The 25,653-nt window shown below is 44.5% G+C and overlaps 1 protein-coding gene across 2 annotated transcripts in view; it reads right to left on the reverse strand.

Annotated features, from left to right (window-relative positions):
• Positions 1-890: 890 nt before the first annotated feature.
• LOC137640040 (programmed cell death protein 6-like) overlaps positions 891-25,653 on the reverse strand; it is an 82,573-nt gene continuing 57,810 nt past the window's right edge. For both annotated transcript variants that reach the window (XM_068372417.1, XM_068372418.1), the window contains one exon: positions 891-2,956. In XM_068372417.1, the coding sequence (XP_068228518.1) occupies positions 2,855-2,956 (102 nt within the window). In that variant the 3' untranslated portion in view covers positions 891-2,854. The remainder of the gene's footprint in view (positions 2,957-25,653) is intronic.

Consider the following 25,653-nt stretch of genomic DNA (forward strand, 5'->3'; position numbering starts at 1 on the left):
TGGGATGAAGATATTGCAGCACCTGACTAAGAGCCTGCTGAAGTGGTGCTTTTCAGAGAAGCACTAATGCTCTTCTTTTCTGTACAGTATATACAGCACGCCTAATATCTTATACTTGAGTACTGCACAGCTAATCATTAACCAAGTTTACGTATCATCACTGGTGAGTGCTCTAATTTCAATTTTTTTTTCTTACATAATGTAAGAATGCATCTACAATTAAGTTTTAGCTTAAAAAGTGCTCAAGTGTACTATAAAACTTGCTTACAAAAGCATAAATTAATAGAGATAATAAAATACAAAATTATAAAAATACTGTAAATATGTACTGTATATTTCTGTATGTGCTTTGTGGATTTTAAATTTTTGCCTGGGACCCTGAAATATAACGCCCATAAAGGCAGAAGGGTTATTGTATACCTCTATGTAAATCTAGGCTTTTACAAGTAAGTAATATGAACATCAGGAGTCATAAAATTAAATAATGTTTCAAGTCCTCAACGTAAATAAGCAGTGTTGATCCAATTGCGTTATTGTTAGTTGGATCGTATTCCAAAGCCTACACTTGCCATGTATAGTAATCAAAGATGCAACTTCAGTTCCAGTATGGACTACTTTGAGCAAGCTCAGGGCAAGATGCCAAAAAAGGGCCCATTTAATGGCACCTCAAGATGGAACTTTCATGTTTTTGCATGACCTTCAGAATATAACTGGAACATTGTGCTAATAATACAATACACAGTACCTCAAACTGCCATGTTACATATTTAGTGATAATATAATATATTTAATTATTTCATTTTCTCTTTATTGACTTTTCATCACATATGAAGAAAAAGCTGAGGCTACTCTTGTGACAGCAAAATTCTCAAGTTAAAGAAAGAGCATACTGAATGGATAAAATTTTTACTCCAACTTAGAACAATACATGTCATGAGTAACATACAAAAATATAAAACGTTCAAACAGTGAGGAATGTCATAAAAGTGTAATTTCACATACTCACACTTCACAGAAGCAAGTGATCAAGTGAGGTTCAAGTAAAGAGACAGTATAACTTTAATAATAAGCTTAGAAAAATGTCATTTTCTTTCAATGATTAACATTAGCAATGCTTCATATTAGTGCACTAATAATTACTACCTTAATCGGGATTTTTTTTTAGATACTGTACACATGTGAATCTCTGTACTTATTACCTTAGCTTAGTAATGCTATATATTTCACTTTTAGCTCAGTAATGCTATTTCACTTAATCAAAAATGGAATTAGCAGTGAAATTCTACATCTAAACTTGCCTTAGTTTGATACTGCTATGAAAATAATTTCTATTAAACTTCAAGTAAGACGGAAAGACCAGCAAAGCACTTTTAAGTAGGAACCGTTTCTAATAAAATGGCAGCACTATATTCATTGTCATGTGGTGAAATCCTTTCCCAAAACATTTCCTTGTAATCATGCTCAATATTAGATAAATTCACAGTCTTGATATTGAAACAGGTTTATATAGAATAGAAATTATTGCAAGTCACTAATAAAATAATTAAGCTTTATAACATTTTAACAGAAAAAAGCTTTTATACCAGAGTAACAAAATTACTTGTAAAGAGCATAAATGTGATAATCTCTAGATGTAAAGTGAAAATTGTTCATAATAGTCTAACTGGAAGAAAACTTTAGGCAACTGTGAAGCACATTCTTTAAATTACAGCTAGTAATAAAACTACAATTACCGGTATATGAAGAACATTTTCAAAGCAAAGGCCTCTGTGAGTCATTGTTTTCTAACGGAATCAAAACAACCTTTATGAATCCCGACGAGTCTACCAAAGTACAGTAACATGCAATAGCAAGGAGACCAAGAGTTTACATTCGTGTATTGCATGGTACATTTAAGAAGGCATTAAACGTACAATAGTGGTTGGCATGTGATATGAGATAACCTTTACTGTTTACCTGGCCCAAATCATTTGGAAACATTCAACATGTGAAATGGGGAACAAGAGGTCTATTATCACAGGATGGAAATATTACACAATTACATATAAAAACAATACTGTAAATATAAAAAATGCCATAGCTTAAACCTTCAAGTTATTTACTAAACAACTAGAGAACTATAATTTTTTTGCATGCTTAGCTACGGTACAACACAAGCAGCAAATGCATGATAAAAAATGCTGAACTGTGAAGACTTCCATTTCTCCAATTATGACACCATCATAAATTCACTGTCAACTAGTTTCTAACCATAATTTTCATAAACCCTATGCCATAAACTTTAAAGTACATAACTCTTATGCTATAAACTTTAAAGTACATAACTCTATGCTATAAACTTTAAAGTGTATAATTGTTCTATGAACATTCCTTGGGCAGGCAGGGTACAAAAACTTAGCATAAAATAAATGAAAAATTACATATGTATAATAGGGAGCCGAAGTCCGACGTTCACAATAACTGCTTCAGGTGCTCACAGATCTTCAACTTAGCCAGTGTTCTAACACAGGCCCCCTTTAAATTGACTTTTCCAGTCATCCCATTTGAATAGGAAAAGGACAGTATGTGATCTGAATTATAGTGGTTTTCACCATGCTTTATGTAATTTTAGTCATCAAATTAGTAGATCAACTGCATTAAGCTGCAACCAGCCATCCCGTACTAGGATACTTCTTAACAGTGTTTACGCTTGAACCAGGGTGGCCGTTCCCATGGTAACTGACATCATGACTTCGGCTCCCTATTGGCCTTGAATATTTTGCCGTAGCAAGCGAAATTATCTCATTACTGAGAGGTTAGAAAGAATATGCTACTGGCCTAAATCTTATCTTGCTAAGGAAACGTGATTCTTTCGTTAGACTCGCACACTAAACACCATGTGAAGGAATTGCTCGTAGGATATTGTAACAACACCGTCTCTGTCTTGATCATGATGACTGAATGCTTGGGTCAGGGTCTGTGGAAGAGAAGGTTATTTTAGTAAAACCTTTTCAAGAACACAAACAAATACAGTATGTTTAATTTTAATATTCATACCATTTACAACAGCAAAATTTTAAATATGTGACTATGCAAGAAATCTGTATGCAGTATTTTTCTGCTAATAATAATGGTATGGTATACTTTTCACTGGCCTATTCAAGATATATTTTCATCTATTCCTACTAAATAGATAACAACCCTCGTGACAATATAATTTTAGATAGACCATAAATATACATTTCAGAGACCTCTTTAAGAGCTATTTTCATCTATTCCTACACGATTGCATGAAGGCGATCGTAGAGAGAACATGCACACCTAAAAAAAGAGAAAGCAAAATCAAAAGTCCAATGACAGTCAGGGAGAGAAAGGACACGTCCGATCTCTACCGAAACAAAAGAAAAAAAGTGACCTCTCCACTGCTGTGAGAGTATATATAGAGGTGGCTGGGTAACCCCCCACCAACCCCAGCCTAACCGCTGGCAGGGTTGCCACCTCGCAATTAAAGTCTAATAGCTATCTTCCAGCTACGCTGAAAGATAATCCACATAAATAACTCCAGCTTTGTATTAGTTAGGGCAGCTTTGTATTAGTTAGGGAAGAAACCAAAATATCTCCGAATTTGTCATAATTCAGTAACCTCTTTAAGAGCTATTTTCATCTCTTCCTAATAATAGATAAAAACCCTATTGAGAACATAATTTTAGATAGACCATAGAAATACCAATACTTTATAGTATGATACTAACTAAATTTCCAGTTTTGTCCAGGGGAAAATTTTATTTCTCAAATGCAACAAAATTGCTTCTTTTCCACTACTTTTGTTAACTGAACTTCTAAATCATTTTTTACCATCCTTATCATAGCTTATAAAATAGCTTAGTTTGTATATGTAATTAAAAGTCAAAGCTTCAGGATAAAAATATTACCATAATACACTAAATACAAGAAGGCAATTTTTCAAGTTCTCTTATATTGCCCAAAGTTATGCACACATTTTTCTAGAAATTAAGAAAACTTTCTAAAAGTTCTGATAAAGAAAAAAAAAACTATTATTAAAACTAGGCCTCTTGATTAGATTACCTCACTTTAGTCTTCTCATAAAGACCAGTTCCATAGGTCTCTATCCATGGAACTGGTCATTACCTGTATGTCTGGTACAGTATGTGTTTTAACACCTGCAACATCACTTCCCATACTATCATTCATGTCTTGCTTTCAATTAACTTTTTGTAATTTCCTCATTAATTTGCTTCATCTGTACAAATGCCCTGCTGAATAAGCAAGAAAGAAAAAGGAGATGGGCTTTATGTCTGTGTTTGACAAACCTGTATATACAGTACTCAACACCTTTTCTTCACTAGATGCAAAGCAGAGATGTTATTACATTTGGGCAACTTGTTTGTCCCACACACTGATCCCTCCTTCAACTTTTGAAGCATTGACCAGACATCTCGCCTTCTCTTACTGATAAGTTATGTCTCCTGTTGAGGCAAAGAAGAATTTCCTAGGGGAGCTTTTAATAATTCCTATGGTAATTCAGGAATGTATTTAATGTACAGTACTATCAATCTGCTCTTGGAAGGGTTTTCCATTAAATGACACACTTGCTATAACCAAGAGGCTTGTTTGCTTATCTTTATTGGCCATCCATTTTAATTGACTGCTGACCTTGTCTCTAGAAAACTCTACTTAGGAAGAGGAACACAGTCCTTTGGAAACCTTATCAAAGAGGCATCTACTACAGTTAAGGTTGCATGATATTCCTGGGTAGCACTACATCTTCTGGTCACAAACTCGTAAGTGTTGGCAGAATTTATTTTATGCCATTTTGTCAACTCATGATGAAGATCACACATATAGTACCTAAGCCTATATTTGATGTTCAACAATTGAAACTCAACCTTTTACTAATGAAGTGGTAAGAAGTCTTCCTAGAAATCCTTCTCCTTGGTCAGGAGGAGAACATGGGTTATCTGTTTATTCACAGACCTAACTCTAAATAGCTGCGGGCTTGTCTTGAGAAATTATGGTTGTATTGATAAATCAGAACCCTGGATAGTTATAGCCATCAAGGAAGGTTACAGACCTACGGTATATTTCTGGAGAAACCCAACTAAAGCCAATCACAGCCAATACCCATTATATCACACAATGAAGGGACAAAGTGTTTATAGAGATTGTGACTATATGGAAGGTTACAGTAAACTTGCAAACGATGTAAAAGTCAATATCTAAAACACAGTCATAAGGTCAATTTTAATGTATGGATCCAAAACTTGGGCTTTAAGAAGAAAAGAGGAAGCAAAGCTTGAGAGAACAGAGATGAGAATGCTAAGGTAGATTATGGGAAGATCACTGTTGGAAAGATTGGAAAAATGACAAATTCGTAGATAATTTGTATTTTTCTTAACTATACAAACCTTAGCTATTTATTATGGGTTAGACTTTCGGCGGAGCTGAAATGACGAGCCATTAAAATTTCAGCGAGGGTTAACTACCCACACCGCTAGTTAGCGGGGGTAGGGGGGGTAGCTTGCTACCACTCCCGTTCACACACCTGTGATTTAGTCACTTTGCTTGGAGGTAGGACTTCAAGGGGGATAGGGATGGCAGGCAAGTTTGTATAAATAGCTAAGGTTTGTATAGTTAGGAAAAATACAAATTATCTACGAATTTGTCATTTGTTCCGTAACTGGAATACAAACCACGCTATTTATTAGAGGTGACTCGCCCATTAGGAAGGGTGGACGTCCCTGCCAATCTGGCTTTTGGCTTTGCCCGGGGACTCCTTATCTGAGTATGTTAGTACTCAAAAATAAGGAGTCCCTGCCCTCGCTAAACCTTGCTACGCAAGGTCCGCGGCCTACGCAAGCTGTGTTGAGACGTGCAGAAGTGTGACTGTCTAGGTAAAGTTATTCCGAGTCTATGAAGGAAAAACCTGATGTAACCAAGACTTCCCAATACCACCTCGCCAGGGTATGGGGATGCAACAGTATTAGCTTAATACAGTACCAGGTACACAAGGGAGCATGGTTTACCTGCAGTGGTTTGAGGTCAGCTTATGCAGAGAACCCAGGATGCTGCTTTCCCCACGAGAGGGTAGGATGAAGAAAAGAATAAGAGCCAGTCATAATCTTTTTATTCACGCAGACTAAAACCGGGTAACAGTGCCCTCAACCTTCTGCTACTTGTCCAATAAGGAGCTTGAGGTATACAACTAGCTGTTGTGCAGCCACCACCGGACCGATAGAGATCGTATCGAGTTCCTGTGGGTCACGTCTTGCAGGAGAAAGGTTGTGAAAGTCACCTGGAGCATTCACATCCTTTCTTGTAAAACCTGCGTCACAGAGTAATCTGCTAAGAAGGACCAGGGGTATAGTTATGCCCCCTGACACTATGAGTCGTCATGTCGAGATGATGTTTCGGTGATCCTCCTCTAGTCTCTCCCAGTGCTGACAAGAGGAGGGATCCGGGCAGGCTGTTGGCATTTTCTTTAGGTAAAGTCTCATACCTTACCCTGGGTACAGTAATGGATGATCTGGATCGTCCGTTACCTAGTTGAGTCTTGTGAAGGATCCGTCACCTCTGGAGACTGTGTCTGGCGACATTCTCGGGGGACAAAACTGAACATTGTCTTTCGCCCTTCTCAATAATGGGCGATGTCGAAAGAGAGACCATGAAGTTCCTTGACTCGTATGGTTGCTGTCCGAGTGTGTAGGAACATAGTGTTCTTAAATCAGGAGAGAATTTGTTGCCTGGTGAAGTGGAACATAAGGAGGTCCCTTTAGGGATTGGAGATTTGAACCATGTTCTGAGAGGAAGGTCTCAATTCCGACTGGGGAAAGGCAAGTTGTAAGTCCGTACGAGTTAGGAAAAGTCTATCGATGAGAGGGTGTCCCTTTCTTTCAGTTTGAAGGTGAAGGATCAAGGTTGAGTGATCATTTTTACCTGTCGGAACTGAATAAAGGGTCTTTTTCTCTTGTATATACTCGAGGATTCCGCTATTGCTGGAATCGAGGTATCGAGTGGAGAGACACTTTCACATGACACCAACCACACAAGACGCGATACTGCTTGGTAAGTTAATGCTGAGGAATTCCTCAGATATCTAGACAACCTTTTCGCAAAGAGGTATTGGATAGTCTTCAGGTGTACAATCATAGCAAAGCTATAGCTTGTGGTAGGTGTCGAAGTGGGTTGTCTGTTATGTGGAGAGGGATCTCTTGGAGAGACTATCAGGAGCTGCAAAAGGTTTGGAGACCGTTCTGCATAATGCCATAGCGGAGCTAGGAGAGTCCTTGAGAGGTTGACGGATGTTCTAGCATAGTTGGGTGCCCTTCTCCAGATAAAACAGGGACGAGACGTAAACATCATTGTTGTACCCACCGTTGTTGCCAGAGAGCCTTGGGGTCTAGGGCTGGTGAGCAACGGTAGCCTGAGATTCAGGAGCGTTGCGAACAGACCCCCTAGTTCGAGGACCTCGTAAAGTCGGGACTTTGTTGGCTACATGGCGATCCAAAGTCCATTCAGTATACCTTATCTGAGATGCTGTGCACAGATTGTCGGCGAGCACGTTCTTCCAATCTGGAATGAAGCAGGCTGATAGTGATACCGAACGGACTTTGGCCCATCTTAGTGTTTATACTATTAGATGGGAAGAGGCTACAAGCAAGTTCCTTCTTGCTTGTTGATGTGAGTCTCTATGTGGTGTGTGGTGTGTCGTCCATCACATCACCGAGTGGTCTGTTAGGAACCGATGAGGTTGCTGAAGGACCGGAAAGTTGGCCTTCATCTCTTAAGAGATTTAAATGAAGGTACCTTCGGGCTCTGTCCAGAGGGCAGAAGTCGTGTGGTGCAGCACTATGTCCCTCCTTTATTCTTTTTTCCGACTCAAGTCTCTTGGAATGGAAGTCATTCTCGTTTCGAGAAGGTTTAATCATTCCCAGATACACCAGTCTCCTGGGAGGGAAATAGGGAAGACTTCTGTAGGTTTACCCTGATCACTGGATCTTGGTAAAAAAGACTTCAGAAGTTCCAGTGTTAATGCAAGGTTGCCACTGAGTCTGCTAAGGTCAGTCAGTCGTCCCGAGAGAGAGGAGACAGAAGCCGATCCTGTAAAACCAGGGTGGGTGTAGTGGAAAGACCGAAGCACAGTGCCGTGAACTGGTGTTTCTTGTTTATCTAGACTGAATCTTCCAACTTTCCTAGATGGATGGTTTGGACCTGGGAGTAAGTGTCCTTTAGGTCCAGTGTGCAAATGAAGACCTGAGGCCTTCGCCCTTGTTCGAACTCCAACATGGTGTGGACATCAACCCAAAGGGACAGCTCCTTGCTGATCCTTTTGCATGGAAGATTGTCGACGCTGGATTCTTGACTCGTGTCGTAAAGGATCAGGCGCGATACCCAGTGTAAGAATTCTTCTCTGAGAGAGAATTTCTTCAACTAACAGAAGGAAGGCAACGCTTAGCCTTACCATGCGCCCTGATGGGATTGATGCTATTCCTTAGAATAGAATCAATCTGGCGAATGTTAATCAATGGTTAACCGTTGGGTATCGTGGTTACTGTGCAGTTGGAGAGTGCTCGCAAGTAGTTCCCTGTCGGCAAGCCGTTGACGAGGGTTGTCGAACGTTTGCCGATCACTTTAGTGTGATGGCGAACGGCCAGTAGCGAGAAGTATGTTGTATACCTTCTGATCTAGGAACTACAGGAAGCGGTTGACTAGTAAGTTCGAGTCACGAACTGCTGGCAAATTGCCGATGACCAATGAAGTGGTCTGTGAGCCGATGGTGAGCTCGAGATCAGCAAGCTGATTATGGGCCCCCCCTGGTTGGACAGAGATGAGCAAGCAGAAGATGGGCTGGTCAGAAATCAGCGAGCTGAGTTCAATGATCGAAGAAAGATGAGCTGCCCATCGATGATCTAGTGATCAGCGGTTAGTCATTGGAGGGACTAGAGGTCAAAGATGAGCATTGAGCTAGCAATTGGCGATCGGCGACCTAGCGATCAGTAAACTGTAAACTAGCCATCAGCAAACAGTGATCTAGAGATCAGTCTGTAGATGCTTTCCTGTTTGTTGACGGTGGTCTGTCAAGGAAAAATTAACTTCAGAAGAGACAGGGACCAAGGATTCCCCTTGTAGGATGGAATCTTTGGGATCTTGAATCCTTCTGTGAAGCCTTATTCCTCTTTTCCCGGTGGCAATGTTTATGTGCTTGCTGGGAGGAATGGGGCCGGAAGAGCGCTGGCGCGCAGTAAGGCACTGTTTAGTTTTGTGCATTCTCCCTAGAATGCGCCGAAGCGTGTTACTGGTTGCGCAAGGGTGGGTGCATTGGCGCGTGCGTGAGAGAACTACAGTACGCGTGCGTGCGGAAGACCATCGGCGCCCGCGCGCATAAGGCAGTTAGCGCGCGTGCGCGGTAGACTATTGGTGAGCTCACGCGCCCGCAAGACTGTTGGCGCGCATGCAGGAGACCATTGGCGTGCAATACTGTTGGTGCGCGCGCGGGGGAGACCCTAGGCGCCCGCGGAACTGTTGTCACACGCGTGTGCAAGACTATTGGCGCGCGCACAAGAGCATTGGCGCTTGCACGCTCATCGGCGTGCGTGCAGGAGACCACCAGCGCCCGTGTGCGGAAGATCGTCGGCGTGCGCGAGCAGAAGACTGTTGGCGCGTGGCGTGCGGAAAATCATCGGCTCGCGCGCGGGAGGCAATAGGCACCCGCGCGCGTGGAAGATCGTCGGTGCTCACACATGGAAGATAGTTGGTGCGTGCGCGCAAGACTATTGGCGCGCGTGGGGAAAATCATCGCCGCCCTTGCGCGCGTTTGTGTAAGACTATTGGCGCGCGCGTGCAGATAAGGTAGCGCTAGTAGGTTGGCAGGTCAGCTGGTAGAATGACCAGTGGTAGGACAATTAGGAACTGGAATGTGCCCTTTAAAAAAGGGCGAGCATCCACCGATGGGGACCGTAAGCAGGTCTGCGTTAGAGTCCAGGACCGAAGTCCAAAGGACTTCGTTGCAGCGCAAAGGTTGCGCTGGTAGATCGGTAGGTCAGCGAACACTTCGTAGAAGAGACTAGAAGACGCCCATGATGATGCCCCTTGAGGGCAAATGGCAGTCCAGAATAGGCGAGGAGAGAGAGAGGAAACAACTGCTCTCGATCAGAGCCAAAAGTAAAGTGACTAAATCACAGGTGTGTGAACAGGAGTGGTAGCAAGCTACCCCCGCTAACTAGCGGTGTGGGTAGTGAACCCTCGCTAAAATTTTAATGGTTCGTCATTTCAGCTACGCCGAAAGTATAACCCCTAATAAATAGCGTGGTTTGTATTCCAGTTACGGAACAATTATGAAATAAGAATGGAGTAGTAAAGATTACAGAGATGATGCTAATATCATGACTAAGATAGTGTAGGCATGTGTTGAGGATGGATGGTGGGGAGTGAGTGAGGAGGGCTTGGGGGGTGGATGGATCAAGGAGGAGTCACAGAATTGAATGGCGAGATATGGTGTAGCATGATATGGCGAGAAGAGGTTTGGTGGAAGAGGATGCCTTTGATAGAAGGCATTTGAGAAGGTGGATCAGGCAACCGACCCCGTAATGTAGGGATAACGGTGGGGAAGGAAAGGAAGAGTAAACTCGCAAAGTTCTAATCATCTTGTATCCTCAAAACCTCGAAGGGTTGGGGATCCATCATTGATCTCACAGCTACAAACTCTTAAGATGGAAATGTAGCTTTGGTCCACTGCTTCAAATGGAAGAGCGACTTCTTGATATCAACCAATACAGTAGATCTCAAGTATGCCTACATTCAGGTACTGTAACAATTCAGATATCTGTGCTTTAGCCTAGCAACAGCTCCAGAGGTTTTAACGAGTACTAGCCATATGGTAGCTGTGATCTTAGCATAAAAAAATTATTGAGAGACAGTAATACCCTGCTTTACATTGGAAAGGTTCACGGAGACGAGAAGGCAGTCTATTTTCAACATAGGTCAGAAAGGTTCCTATAGAGAGACTTATATGTTCTCTATAACACAAAAGATGACAAAATATGGACAACCTGCTATCATTTTCTAAAAACCAAATAGAAGGTTAAAATAGGTACAATACTATTAAAACGTTAACAATGGTCCCTTAACCTTAAACTTAGCCCCTTTTCTACTTTGTTTTGGTTTTTATAGCCACTTTTCATTGTTACTGTGCAACAGAGACATATTCAAGGTTGCATAAAACAATGTAATGAGTTCTTTTTGTATTCAATATCTGAGGATGAGCAACACAAAGTTTAAACCAGAGAAAGTTAAACAGACGTAAAGAGAGTTACTACTGTACTTTTGGATAAGTTATTATTAAAAGGGAAGAGGTTAACCAGCCCAACGTGTCAAGCTCAACTCTTACAGAGCTGGTCCAATTAATTTCTTGTAAAAATATAAAAAATTTTAAGTAATTTTTATTTTTTCTAACATACTTACCGAGAACTACTTTCTTTGGAGTCACTTGTGATCTCCTCTCTATCGACCAAGGTTTTCGCGCCATTACCCCCCTACTCCGCTCTCTACATAGGCCTACCCCCGCCGCCAAGGAATGCGCCCCGAGGGCAGGATCAGGGCAGGTCACTGCCTCGCTGGGTCATTCTCCTCATTAAGTTCATTGTATTAGCCCAACCTGGCAATGGAAGGATGGCACTCGGGGAAGGAAGGGAGGGCCATTACCCGAAAGTAGTTCTCGGTAAGTATGTTAGGAAAAATAAAAATTACTTAAAATTTTTTATTTGTTCCAACACGAATACTTCGAACTACTTTCTTTGGAGACTTATACTTTAGAAGGCGGGAGTGCTACAGTATTCTGACACTTGACTTGGCACGTAGGGCCTAGAGGGCTATGGAATGCGGGGCCCTATCAGAGTGCGGGAGTGAGGGTAACTGCGCAACCTTACGCTATTATCTAAGACTCACCTCTTGAAAAATTCTTCTGACGATTTCCTCCGAAGTGTAGTCGCGAAGAATGTGTTCATCTTTGGGGACAGCCTGTAATCTCCTAAGAGGAGAGCCAGAGAGCGGGTAGGCGATAAAGAGGACCTCGCACTTGCTCCTATCGGAGGTTAGCCCCGCAAGTGCCTCTGGCCTCACCGCTACACTGCTTGGAGGGCGGCAATGACTGTCCCAATGGAGAACCCGTCCAAGGATTTCCTTGAATAATCCTTGAGGTAGTGGGCAGTAAAGGTTGACTGGTTCGACCAAGTGCCTGCCTGCAGGATCTGTCCCACCGCCATGTTTCTCTCAAAGGCCAAGGAGGTGCTCAGTCCCCTGATGTCATGGGGCCGGGGAGTGCCTGGCACAGCCATTTTATCCTCTTCATAGGTTCTAGCGATGACTTGTTTCAGCCAGAAGGAAATGGTGTTCTTGGAAACCTGCTTCCTATTAACACCTGTGGAAACGAAGAGGTTTTTGATGCCTGGTCGGAGATGAGCTGTCCTTTCCAGGTATTTCCTGAGCGTCCGTACTGGGCATAATCTCAAATCTTCTGTAATGCCCGTCTTGGGAATGGCAGGAATTGAGAAACCCTCAAACCTCGGGTCCCAGACTGCTGGGTTCTGAGTCTTAGCCACAAAGGAAGGCACGAACCTGAAGGATACTTCTTTCCACCCTTTAGAGTGAGAAACGTCGTAAGACAGACCATGGATCTCTCCCACTCCCTTAGCGGAAGCTAAGGCTAGCAAGAAAACGGTCTTGAGGGTGAGATCCTTGTCTCCGATATCTTTCAGGGGTTCAAAGGGAGGACGACTCAGCATCTTCAAGACTTTGGCTAAGTCCCACCGGGGCACTCTACTCGCTTGAGGGGGGCAGGACTGCTCGAAACTCTTGATCAGCATCGCTATGTGTCTCGAGGCCCCCAGGTCGATGCCCTTCAGGAGGAAGACCTGGCCTAAGGCGGCTCGAACTTCTTTTATGGCTGGAATTGACATTCCCACTTTATTCTAAGATACACCAGAAAATCTGCTATGTCCGGGACCGAAGCTTTAAGAGGTCTAATATGTTTCTCCGAGCACCACTTCGTGAAGGAGGCCCACTTCGCCTGGTATACCGCGGTCGAGGATCTCCTCAGGTATAGGGACATTCTCTTAGCTGTGGTGGCGGAGTATCCCTCCTTCTTCAGGAGCCGCTCGATAGTCTCCAGGCGTGAAGGCGAAGAGAGAGAGGGTTGTCGTGGAGCTTGAAGAAGTGCGGTTGGTGCAGGAGGTCTGACCTGGTGGGCAGAGGCCAAGGTGGTTGACTTGCTAGGTCCTTTAGGTCCGCGAACCACTCTCTCTCCGGCCACCAGGGCGCTACCAAAGTCATCTTTAGGTTTCGGGCAGCCCTTACTCTGTTGAGCACCTGTCTTATCAACGTGAAGGGGGGGAAAGCGTACACATCCAGGTTGTCCCACTTGTGCTGGAAGGCGTCTTCTAGGGCTGCATTCTGGTCTGGGACCGGGGAGCAATAGACTGGAAGTTGGGCATTGAGCTTTGTTGCAAAGAGGTCCATCACCGGGGAGCCCCAACGTTGAATGATGAGTTTGGCTACTTCTGGGTGTAGAGACCACTCTGTCCCCACTATTTGGCCCATTCTGCTGAGGCCGTCGGCCAGAACGTTCTTCTTCCCGGGAATGAACCTTGCCAGCAGCACCACTTGCTGTTCGTCTGCCCAATTCAGGATGTCTATGGCGAGGTCGCACGGCTCCTTCGATCTCATGCCCCCTTGTTTCTTTATGTAGGCCACTACCGTGGCGTTGTCGCACATTAACGCCACGGTGTTTCCCCTTAGACGACTTGCAAAGTGAAGACACGCCTTCTGGACCGCTCTTAGTTCCAGGACATTGATGTGTAGACGCTTCTCTCTTTCCGACCAGGTAACCCATGCCGTCTCTTCTAGAAGGTGGGCTCCCCACCCTTGGTTGGAGGCGTCTGTGAACAGGAGGTACTCGGGGGGACTGGACCCGAGGGGCATCCCCTTGAGGGAGTTCGACTGGTAGTGCCACCATTCCAGGGAGGTTCTCGTGTCCGGAAGGACTGGAATTAACGTTTTCTGCGAGTCTGTCTGGGACCAGAGGCTCTTGAGGTTCCATTGAATGGGTCTGAGCCTCATCCTCCCTTGGGGAACCAGTTTTTCCAATGAGACTAGGTGACCTATCAGTCTCTGCCAATCTCCCGCCCTCCTGGAGTGTTCTGACAGGAACGGCTGAATGATGTGCTTGAGGTTCCGTATCCTGTCCTGCGAGGGGAAAACTTTCCCCTGCACGGTATCCAACGTCATCCCCAAGTAGCCCATTCTGTTGGATGGGGTTAAGTTCGACTTCTTCAGATTGATTACAATCCCCAGATTCCTGCAAAACTGGAGGAGGCTTCTCCCTTGTTCCTCCAAGAGGGCCCTTGAGGTGGAAAGGAGCAACCAGTCGTCCAGGTACCTGATGAGGCGGATGCCCCGTTCGTGAGCCCACACGGAGACCGTCGCGAAGACCCTCGTGAACACCTGAGGGGCCGTCGACAGGCCGAAGCAAAGGGTCTTGAACTGCAGTATCTGGGGACCCCATTTTACCCGGAGGAACTTCCGACTCGACGGGTGGACAGGTATCTGGAAGTATGCGTCCTTGAGGTTGACTGTCATCATATAATCTTTCTCCCTCAAGGACAGCAGGACGGATTTTGGGGTGTCCATCTTGAAGTCCTTCTTCTTGACGAACTTGTTGAGGGCTGACAGGTCTATCACGGGTCTCCACCCCCCCGTTGCTTTCTCTACCAGAAACAGGCGGCTGTAGAAGCCTGGGCCTGGGAGAAGAACCTCTTCCATGGCACCCTTCTCCAACATGGAGGAAATCTCCTCTTGAAGGGCGGTCCTCTTCATCGGGTCCTTGGGGGCCAACCATTCTGTCTGGCTGGCCGGAATAAGAGGGGGTGGATCCGCTAGGAAGGGAAGCCTGTAGCCCTCCTTCAGGACGGACACTGTCCAAGGTTCCGCTCCTTGGGCCTTCCATGCTTGCCAATGTGGTCCGAGGCATCCCCCAACCCGAGGCTTGGGCGGGAGTAGGGGGCCTCTCCCTCTACCTTCTTCTAGAGGGGCGGCCTGACCTGCCTCTCCTAGAGGCGAAGTAACCCGACCTGAAGGAGCTAGACGAAGTTGGTGCTCCTCTGCGGGAGGGCTGAGGAGTTGTTGCCCAGGAGGAAGAGGGGGCTTCTCTCCTCGAAGTGCTGGGGGAGGCCTGAGATGTCATGGCGCTATCTGAGGCGGCCCTCCTGTAGGGAGGTCTCTTAGACGACGCAGGTCAGGGGACGTTGGCCTCCTTCCTCTTTGACACTTTCTCCATCAGGCTTTCAAGTTCTTTCATAGGGAACAACGACTCACCCCACAAGGGAAGGCTACGTATGGCCCGGGCCTCCCTGTCTGGGATCTTCCTAGATAACTTAGCCAGGACCGTGTCTCGTTTACGGAGGACCCAGTCGGCCGTAGGGGCGAGTGCCTGATATGACAGGAACTTAAGCGTTTTCCCCCCGGAGGTGAGAAGGTCCCTCAGGAGGCTTTGCTGGTCAGGATCTTCGGGGTCGACGGAGGCTTGGACGTTTACTAACGTGGAGGCCCACCAGTCCAGCCATGAGGAGACGTTGACTAGGTCCCGCGACATCTCCTCCACCATGGCGGCCTCCGTAGGTGAGAAGCAGCCTCCGTAGGTGAGAAGCAAACTGGGGCTGAAGAGGCCCTTTCGTCTGAGCCGCCCTGACCTAGGACGTCCAAGGCCGGGTCCACTTTACAGGGGCCTGGGCGACGCCCTTCCGGTATATACACTTTTCCCTGAGTTCTATGGCCCTGGAGCAGTTTCGAGGCACTCTGGGACTTGGGGGCCTCGGCATTGCTGGCCACCAAGTTGTCCATGTACTCTTGCCCTAGTACTAGGCCTCGGGCAAGAGGAAGAGCCAGGGAAGACTTCGGAAGGGAGGCGTGATGCGTAATCCTCAGGAGGCTTGACCTCCAGGAATCACCCCCCGGAGCCGAGGGTTCCGTTATCCCATGCTGCCTTCTGATGAGCCCCACTACTCTTCTCTTCTATAGGCAGAGTCCTCCATCGGGGAAGCTTCTCCTCCGTCAGCCGAGGCTTCGGCCTGGAGCGGGGGAGCCGGGTTGCTGGCAAGGCAGACCGGCCGTCTAGCTCTTGGGTCCAGGGGGGCAGTCCTGTACCGGTAGTGAGCTCCATAAGCGGGCGAGCTCGTCTCCGGATCCCGGGACAAGGCGGGTACCGCCGGCTCAGTGGGGGCTCTCGGTTGCCCTAAGGCTCTGGGAGCGGAGGTCACGGTCCCGGTGGGCTGACCTGACAACGGGAACCGTTCCTTTCTACTCGACGGCCGCACCAGCTGGGCTGGTTCGGCCAGGCTGCCTGTTAAGAAGCGCGTTCCCCCCCGCTGGGCGGGGTGAACCGGAGGCCTCGAGGACTTATGCCTTTTCGAGAGGTCTTTTCTGCGTGCCAGGTCGCGCGGGTCGAGGCTGTGCATAGTGGACGGCAGCCTAGTCGCACGTTCGCTGGACCGACGGTCTGGTGAATGAAGTGTCCTGGAATCCCCCGAAGGCACGTAGACCCAGGCGCCCCCGGGAGAAACACTTCTCTTATACTTACGGCACTGGGAGCGGGAGCGCTTTCTGCTAAATCGCGACCGTGACCTAGAGCGGGAATGCTCGCTCTCGGACAGCTCCCTTCGCCTGCGACGCTTCACCCTGACTTCTTCTTCGGAAGACGAATCAACCTCCGATGAGCCCAACGACGCCACGTTCCCCGCGTAACGGCTGCTTGCGGGGCCCGCGGGGGATTTCTTCTGGCGCTGGGTGCCCGAGATCGAGGGTTGGAGAAAGTCATCGGGGACCGCCGTGGGGATCGCCGGAAAAGATTCCAGCCGTTCCATGCTAGGGAGCCAGGGGTCCAGGGTCACGTCCATTCTCAGCGGCGACCTCCCTGGCGTCTTCGGTAGCTTCCATCCGAAGGCATCGCTACTCGGACGGCGAACTTTAGCTTGGTTGTCCCCTGGCGGGGAAGAGCCCGACGCACCAGCCCACGAGGGCGGTGGGGACTCCGAGACTACAGCACTACCCCATAAGGGGTCCTCAGAGGACGCGTGGCCCCCCATCACAAGGCCTGACTCACCCGAAGCACTACCGGGCCCTTCGTTAGCCCTAGAGGGGCCCGCCCTTGGTTCTTCCCTCGCACTGGGCTCCCTGGGAAGGACGCCTTGACCTTCCACAACACTAGAGTCTTCTTGCCCTCTCCTCTGCGTAGGAGACGGAGAAACCGAGGCCTCGTCGGACCGATCACTGGCCGACGGTAACGGAGAGACGACACTAATCTTCCTGGGGGAACACTTCGATGACTACTTCTTTTTAGTACCGTAGCGTACCCACTGAATGTCGTCCCAACCTACGCACTCCGGACACGTGTCCGCGGAGGAGCAAACTTTCCCCCTACAGGAGGAACAAAGGGAGTGAGGATCTACCTCCGGCTTTGAGAGGAAAGCCCCACACGACTTCCCGGCTCTAGGCCCAGGGCAACGGCCAGCTTGATCCATAGTTCGCACACGAACGGCTCAACACTAAGGGAGTTACTAAGTACACTGGGGACACACACAGGGTGAACACACGGTAACACTTGAGAAGAACGCACTGTGGAAACGCAAGTCGCCACGCTGGGAACACGTAGAACACTAAACGCGCGCAAAGGGTCGACAGAGACGAGAGCGAGGTGTGAACACCTCGCGACCAAGGAACTTAATGAGGAGAATGACCCAGCGAGGCAGTGACCTGCCCTGATCTTGCCCTCGGGGCGCATTCCTTGGCGGCGGGGGTAGGCCTATGTAGAGAGCAGAGTAGTGGGGTAACGGCGCGAAAACCTTGGTCGATAGAGAGGAGATCACAAGTGACTCCAAAGAAAGTAGTTCGAGGTAAGTATTCGTGTTGGAACAAACATATATTTAAGCTAATAATAAAATGTAAAGTAAATATAGAAAATAAAGGATAAACATAAATTTTTATATCATATTAAAGCTAGAATGGTAACTGCTGCTTCATAGGCTCTTAAGCTGGGTATAGAAGAAATTTTCACAATGTGTAATGTAATGTGACCTTTCTCCTTGCAATTTTTTTTTCGTCACTAGTATTTTTGTTCAATACTTTTAAATTTGAATTATGTATATTGTTTAGGCTTCATCACTTTAATTTTAAAGAATAATTTTTTGTTTTTGTCACCACTATTTTTGGTTCAATACTTTTAAATTTTAATTATGTATATTGTATAGGCTTCATCACTTTAATTTTAAAGCATGAAATGGGTTTCAGAAAAAACAAAAATTTTTTGTTTGTGAATTGTTCCGTAAATATGGAACTTCCATAGATTTTGGAACTTGGTTGCAGCTATTCTGTACCTCTTTTCTTTACTGTATGCTTTCATCAAAGAGGTAGCAATTCTATCATTTCATTCTAAGATGTTTTTTTTTTTTATTCCTTACCCCTTTTTTTCACCATTAGACATAAATTAAATCAATTTTACTGTACTATCTCTAAGAGATTGAGACTAAAGATTACTTTATATATTTTTCTACATTAATAGCAAACTTACATCAAAGAAAATTATTTTGCTTTCCTTGTCAAGGAAAAAATAATATTATCAAGTTATTAAAATCCCATTCTTTTTTCAGGTGGTTTTTCTACTGCACTGACTAATGATGTGATCATCTGCTTCTCTGGGACCAGATACTTGGTGAGTGTCCAAGATTTAACTTTATCAAAATAGCTATTTCTTTTACATTTATAAAGTTGACTAAATAATTGGCAAGTCTATTACGCAACAAAAAATAATTGTCAATGCACAGAGAGGCTTGTGAATTCTGTAAAATATACTTTAGCTTGATTTAACTAGAATTAGTTTCATTTACTGATAATCAACAAACTAATAAACTTAGGTTAACTTTAAAAGTCTAAAAAAAAAAAATTTAAAGCCTCTTTAAATACTGTACTCAAGGGAAATTTAATTTGTCCCTTTCTAAAAACTACCTCAAAACTTTTCAGATCATGAAACCATGCATGGAGTATCAGGTTCTTAAAAACCCTTCCCACATAGTGGATTTTACTGCCTACAGTGCAGGTGGTACCAAAGATTCCTTTCAGCATTCCAGATGACACAAGTGGAGTTTCACCTTTACATCCTTGGTTACCCCTATGTGGCTATCCTATAGTAATCTACAGTACTTTTATAAATTTTCTTTTCACCTCAATAGAAAACATATATTAAGCCACAGGTAATTAGTGATATGACCTAGTTTCACACAATTTTATTAAGTTCATAAAACTGAGACTTCGTCAAGGAAATAATAATATATCATGAGTTTAACCAGATTAACAATCATATAAAAACTTTAAAATTCAATTACAGGATATTACATTAAACACAAAAGTTATTCAACATAGTTTTATTAATTCAATCAGCAACATTAGTAGGAAGCTTGTGTTCAAGGGCCATAAACATTAGTTAAAATATTTGACCCTTTGAGATGTATAGACCCTACATTGACCACAAGAATAGGGATTGTTACTGATCCCTTTAGAAACCAATGAGGTAGAATTTTGACAATAACCTTAGCAACCTGATAGTGTAAAATAATGTTAAAAATAATAATAAAACAAACTCATAAATCATATACAGCCTTATCAAACACAAATAGCCTTCCAGCTCCACTATTTTGTCTTGGCAGACAAAATTGCTCATTGGGCATACCCAAACCAGCTACAGACTCCCATTAATTAAGTGCTAGCCTCATTCTTGTGCCAACCTTGATAATAAAAAGAATGTGGGGAATGAGGAAATATTAAAAGTTAATATATACATATACCAAGGCACTTCCCCAATTTTGGGCGGTGGCCGACATCAAACAAATGGAAAAAAGGGGACCTTTCTCTCTACATTCCTCCCAGCCTGACAAGGGCCTCAACCGAGTTTGGCTGGTACTGCTAAGGTGCCACAGCCCACCCTCCCCCGTTATCCACCACAGATGAAGCTTCACGACGCTGAATTCCCTACTGCTGCTACCTCCGCGTTCATCCAAGGCGACCGGAGGAAGCAGCAGGGACTAACGGAACTCTGTCACAATCGCTCGCCATTCATTCCTATTTCTAGAACGCTCTCTTGCCTCTCTCACATCTATTCTCCTATCACCCAGAGCTTTCTTCACTCCATCCATCCACCCAAACCTTGGCCTTCCTCTTGTACTTCTCCCATCAACTCTTGCATTCATCACCTTCTTTAGCAGACAGCCTTTTTCCATTCTCTCAGCATGGCCGAACCACCTCAACACATTCTATCCACTCTAGCTGCTAACTCATTTCTTACACCCGTTCTTACCCTCACCACTTCGTTCCTATCCCTATCTACTCGAGATACACCAGCCATACTCCTCAGACACTTCATCTCAAACACATTCAATTTCTGTCTCTCCGCCACTTTCATTCCCCACAACTCCGATCCATACATCACAATTGGTACAATCACTTTCTCATACAAAATTCTCTTTACATTCATGCCCAACCCTCTATTCTTTACCACTCCCTTCACTGCCCCCAACACTTTGCATCCTTTATTCACTCTATAATGTACATCTGCTTCCACTCCACCATTTGCTGCAGCAACAGACTTCAAGTACTTAAACTGATCCACCTCCTCAAGTAACTCTCCTTTCAACCTCGCACCACCTTCCCTTCTCGTACATCTCATAACCTTATTCTGACTTAAAAGTTAATGATTTATGTATTTCAAAAAACGTTCTTACGCGAAATAAAAGTCTGTCGTTTAAAATGGACATACTCTGGCATGCAAGCTGGTACAGTATGGTTGATGAAGACTCATCGAGGATTTGGCAACCCATGTGGCATGCCCTACTCGCCAATGTGTCGGGTTGAAAGGCTTTGGCTTGAAGCAGGTAACCCACTCTCCAGGCGTACTAATGTTCAGACGTCCATTGTTGGCTCTCGTTGCTTTTGTGTCGTTTTCTTTCCGTCTTTCAGAATGAATACGAAGCAAGAGTGTGTGATGCACTTGTCCTGGTGTGAAAGGACATCAGTGAGGGACTTTTATGAGTCGCGTGGAAGTGAATCTTCATCCTTTGTGTCCAACACGTAGGGGACATCGATGCTCCTCAGTCCCTCTTGCGTTGTTTGTAGGGAGTAGTCATACTCCTAATGGGCAAAATTTCACATTAGGATGAAGAAATCTAAACGGGATAATTGTCCTTCGACTGCTTCGGTGTCGACGGAGAAGTCTAGATCTCCTACTTTGACTACATTATTTCCCCGACTGACCGATAAAGAATGGCAGCCATGTATTTCTCTAGGTTTATCCCAAAGACATAGATTCTTCTGCCCTCGATAGTGAGGTAGTTCCTCTTAGTTTGCAGTTATTGAGCATGCTCTGACTGACACTCGCCGCACAACGGCCGATTTTGTCCCCTTTCAGCGATCTGGACTCTTACGACCAGCTCTTTATTTCTGCCCTGGGCCTCAAAGCGAGTTCTCAAGTTATACACCTCCGAGGTATTTGGAGCATTCTCCAGAACCATCTTCTGAGCGTTCACTTGAACGCATGCCTGAGCGGACACATCAGGGCACTCACCATCGCCCGAAACTTCATCGTTAACCTCGCCAACTCTATACCATCGCCTTTCATGACATCCTACTCTTCTCCGGATCGTGCAGACAAGTCTGCTCTTACGCTTGCACCTTGAGGGCCATGACTTTGTGATAACCAAGATATGTCCACTAAATCTTTTCTGACAGGTGAGGGATACTTGGTGATTTTATCCCCACGCAAGAGCACCAGCATGGTAGCAACAACATAAGAGTGCAAGTTACTGAGGTGCTTCTGCCTTCATACAATTCAGGGAAGCACGAGACACTTCCACCAAACCGAAAGTTTGTGGAGTGCCCACCAAACCTCAATCTAGTGGCACGGGTGCCATGCTGCAGATCAGAGGTGCGTCCGTCAATCCGTAATTCCGGGGAGGGCCACCCAGTCAATCACGGTGCGCGCCCTCAATCTCACACCCTTGTCCTGCAGGGCTGGATTTTATACAGTACCTCCGAAGGTATCTTGTTCTCCTCCACTTGTTTTATTGGAGGATGACGAGATGTTGCATGTTACGCTCAGACCTCCACATCCAAGATTTACTTTTAAGAGAAGCGGTAATGTCCCAGTTCATACGAAGGCGAACGGTTCTGCCTCAAGAGCATTTTGAAAGAAAGTGACGTCCTGAATCTTAACTGTATCATAGGGCGATTCCCAGGGACTAAGCACAGTAGACCTCTTACTTCTCAGATTCCGTTTGTTTCTTTGACAAGTCTTTTAGATCCTCGTGTTACAATTGCTTCTAAGAATGAGCGTTTTAAAGGCCAGTACCATTTTGTACCTATTGATCTTGGCTCTACCTCAGAAGAGGAGGATGTTAAACCTTCGCTTCCTCCTGTTATACGATACTCTTACCCTTCCTCACCAGTGGAGTTATCCTTGCATGATCAGGTCTTATCACCACCCCTTTCCCCTGTTCCTGTACCTGACTTGGGAAGACAACGGTAAGACATTCCTGCAAGGTGCAAGACTTGTCATCCTTAATTGAACAGAAAGATGCTGCTGCTGCTCCTTTGCCGAATTAAAGGGTTAGGGTTGACCTCACTGATTCTCCCTTTCCAATTATGATTGATAATCAATCTGCTGTCACTGTAGAGGTGGATTCCTCAGTCCTACGGGGGTAAATCCTTTAGAAGTCATCCTTTCTGCAGCTTCTTGGGGTGATTCAAAGGTTAAATAAGCTTGGTGAGGTCCTTCCAGCACCATACATAAGGAGGAAGATGTTCATTAATGAGTTCTTCCCTGAACCTCAAAAGTCTAGACATAGGTTAGAACTACCTTGGTCCAGACTGACGGAGGACATCACCTGTAAGATTATGCAACAGGTCTCTGCTCTGAAAATCTCCATTAAGATGGAGAAGTTGTCGAATTTAATTCTGCCAGTGACCTCTAATGCGAAAGTTTTATGTAATAGATTGGGCACATCCTAATCAGTTGCCTCTGGATCCCAATGTAGCATCCTTGGGGTCTTGAGTGAAAACCTCTCAGCAGATGGTGGTTTTGACAGCAGCTGCGATCCTAAACTTTGAAATTGCCTCCATGTCAGCCTTGCAGGTGTGCTCATGGTTAGATCACTGGTTGGGGACAGTTTTATACCTTTCAGACCAGAAAGTCCAAGAGGGCTAAGGCACTAGAATTTTTGGTTCATCAATGTGCTTTCCTCTAGGACCCCTGCATCTTCAAAAGGGAAGGGATGCAGTTATCAGTATGTTTGTGCATCAGATGGCTCTGAGGGATTCACTGGCACTTTGGAACATCCCAACAATGCAGTGTCCAATTTTGTTCCCACATTGTGGAGTTGCGGAGTTTGTTGTTAAATGGGAGAAGGTAAGCCAAGCTACCTTATTTAGGAAAGCAGCCTCTTCTAAGCAGTCTCAACCATCAATATTAAAATAATGACTGAAAAATACCCCAAAAATCACAGGACTTTGTCAAACTCAATGAAGTCTAGTAACATATTGATGCTACTAGTATGTAAGGCAAAAAAAAAAAAAAAAAAAAAAAAAAAAAACTAAGAATAAGGATCAATTTAAATTAATTGCACATCACAAAATACAATAAAGTTTCTAGCATGGGAGAACTAACTATATGCCTGGATACAAGTAAACCATATGAAAGGCTCAAACTAACACCTTATGGGTTATCTGGTAAGTGGTCTAGGCACGGCTAAGATGGATTTTTCTTCCAAAATCTGTTCAAGTTGGTGCAGCAGGTTTATTTGCACAAAATAAGACTAATTAATGGGTTTGTAAAAGAAAATTATGTAATACAACAATTTTCCCAGTTGTGACTTGTGGCCTAATGTGAAAGCCTCCCAAATATTCATGCTAACATATGAACTAAACTGAGTAAACCAAGCCAAAGCAAATGGTACTTAAATATTTACGTAAGACACTTATTTCATCTACAAAAACAGTAAAGCATTTATTCCCAAACCTTGCCCTTACATGCATACTACTATAATATAATGAGGAACAGGACCAATTTATAAGAGGTCAATGGTGAACAATAGTTATATGAGGTCAATGGTATACAATAGTATCTATAAGATCTTTTCTTTGTTTATTATAGAATGAGAATCAATATGTATATAAATGGCAGTAAATAAATTTGTCAACACATTCTAGGTACACATACTGTACTATATGAGATATCCACCGGTGCAAATCCTCCCATATTAAAGGCATTGTTGCATATGAAATTTCTCACTTTTATTGGAAGTGGTCCCCCCAAAAAAGCAAGACAAAACTATCTCTTAATAATGAAGAACTAAAAGGGTAATACATATACAGTACACTAAGCACAGAAATCTGTACAAATATAAAAAAAAAAAACATGTAAGAAAATCCCCTGAATTTGTTGAAATTATGTAAATATAGAGTACTACAGTGTACTAAAAAAACTTTCAAATCTCATTGGTGGGCTTAATTACTGTAAATAATAAAGTGAAAGTCCTATCAATCATAACAGTTATTTGAATGAGGGTTTGGGGGGGGGAGGAAGGTTGACCCTAGGGATTTAACGGACTAGTCGGACATTTGCATACTTGTGTGTCAGGAGTTAAGAGAGGCTGGTCTCAGGATGGGCATAAGTAATTATTACCCGTAGACTATTGTTGCATGTAAAAAATATAGGACTCCCATCGCATTCCGTTACAAATTGCCTGGAGCCAATTTAATGCCAAGAACCTTTAAAGGAGCTCTAGCAATTTTACACAGAGGAAATAGTAGACAAAAATTAGTTTTCAGAGCAGCCCCTTTTTATGTGTACTGTACACAAAAACCCTTTATGTATGAGTCCAGTTAAGTGAACCGATTTCAAAACAGTTAAATGCCACCACTAGAAGAGTTGAAATAAATTTCAGTCATAAGTGAGAATTTTACATTTGCTTTGCTCGATATATACTTGTAAATCTTAATGAAAAATAAACGGATTTTGAGCGAAGCGAAAAATCTATTTTTGGGTGAGATAGCCATGGCGTCCTGATGGAAGGTTCCTTTTTGGTAGCTTCCTTGGGTATAAGACTACTAAGATATTCCCAGAGAATTTAACCACAGGTTATCACAGAATTCTAACTTCTGGAGCGAGTATCTCAAAGGTTTCCCCTTAAGACATCGTAATACAACAGGGGACGCGCATGTCTGAACGCGCCACATAGCTATCTTCACCCCGAACAGAGTTAATGCTTCGGTGTGTAAGGACTGAGAATAGCTGGGAGCCGTTCCACAGCTAATCTCACTCGTGGCTACTACTGATACTCGAGACGTAAACAAACGGACGCCATTGCTCTAATGACGTCACGCCCGTCTTCATCCTGAAGCCAGTTGCTGCCCATCACCATGATACAGTAGCACAGGGTGGGAACAAAACTGGACGAAGTAGTAGGGAGGGTCCATCAGGACGCCATGGCTATCTCACCCAAAAATAGATTTTTCGCTTCGCTCAAAATCCGTTTTTTGGGCTCAAGCCATGGCGTCCTGATGGAAGAG

Source organism: Palaemon carinicauda, chromosome 4 (assembly GCF_036898095.1).
Source record: "Palaemon carinicauda isolate YSFRI2023 chromosome 4, ASM3689809v2, whole genome shotgun sequence".
NCBI classification, from domain to species: Eukaryota; Metazoa; Arthropoda; class Malacostraca; order Decapoda; family Palaemonidae; genus Palaemon; species Palaemon carinicauda.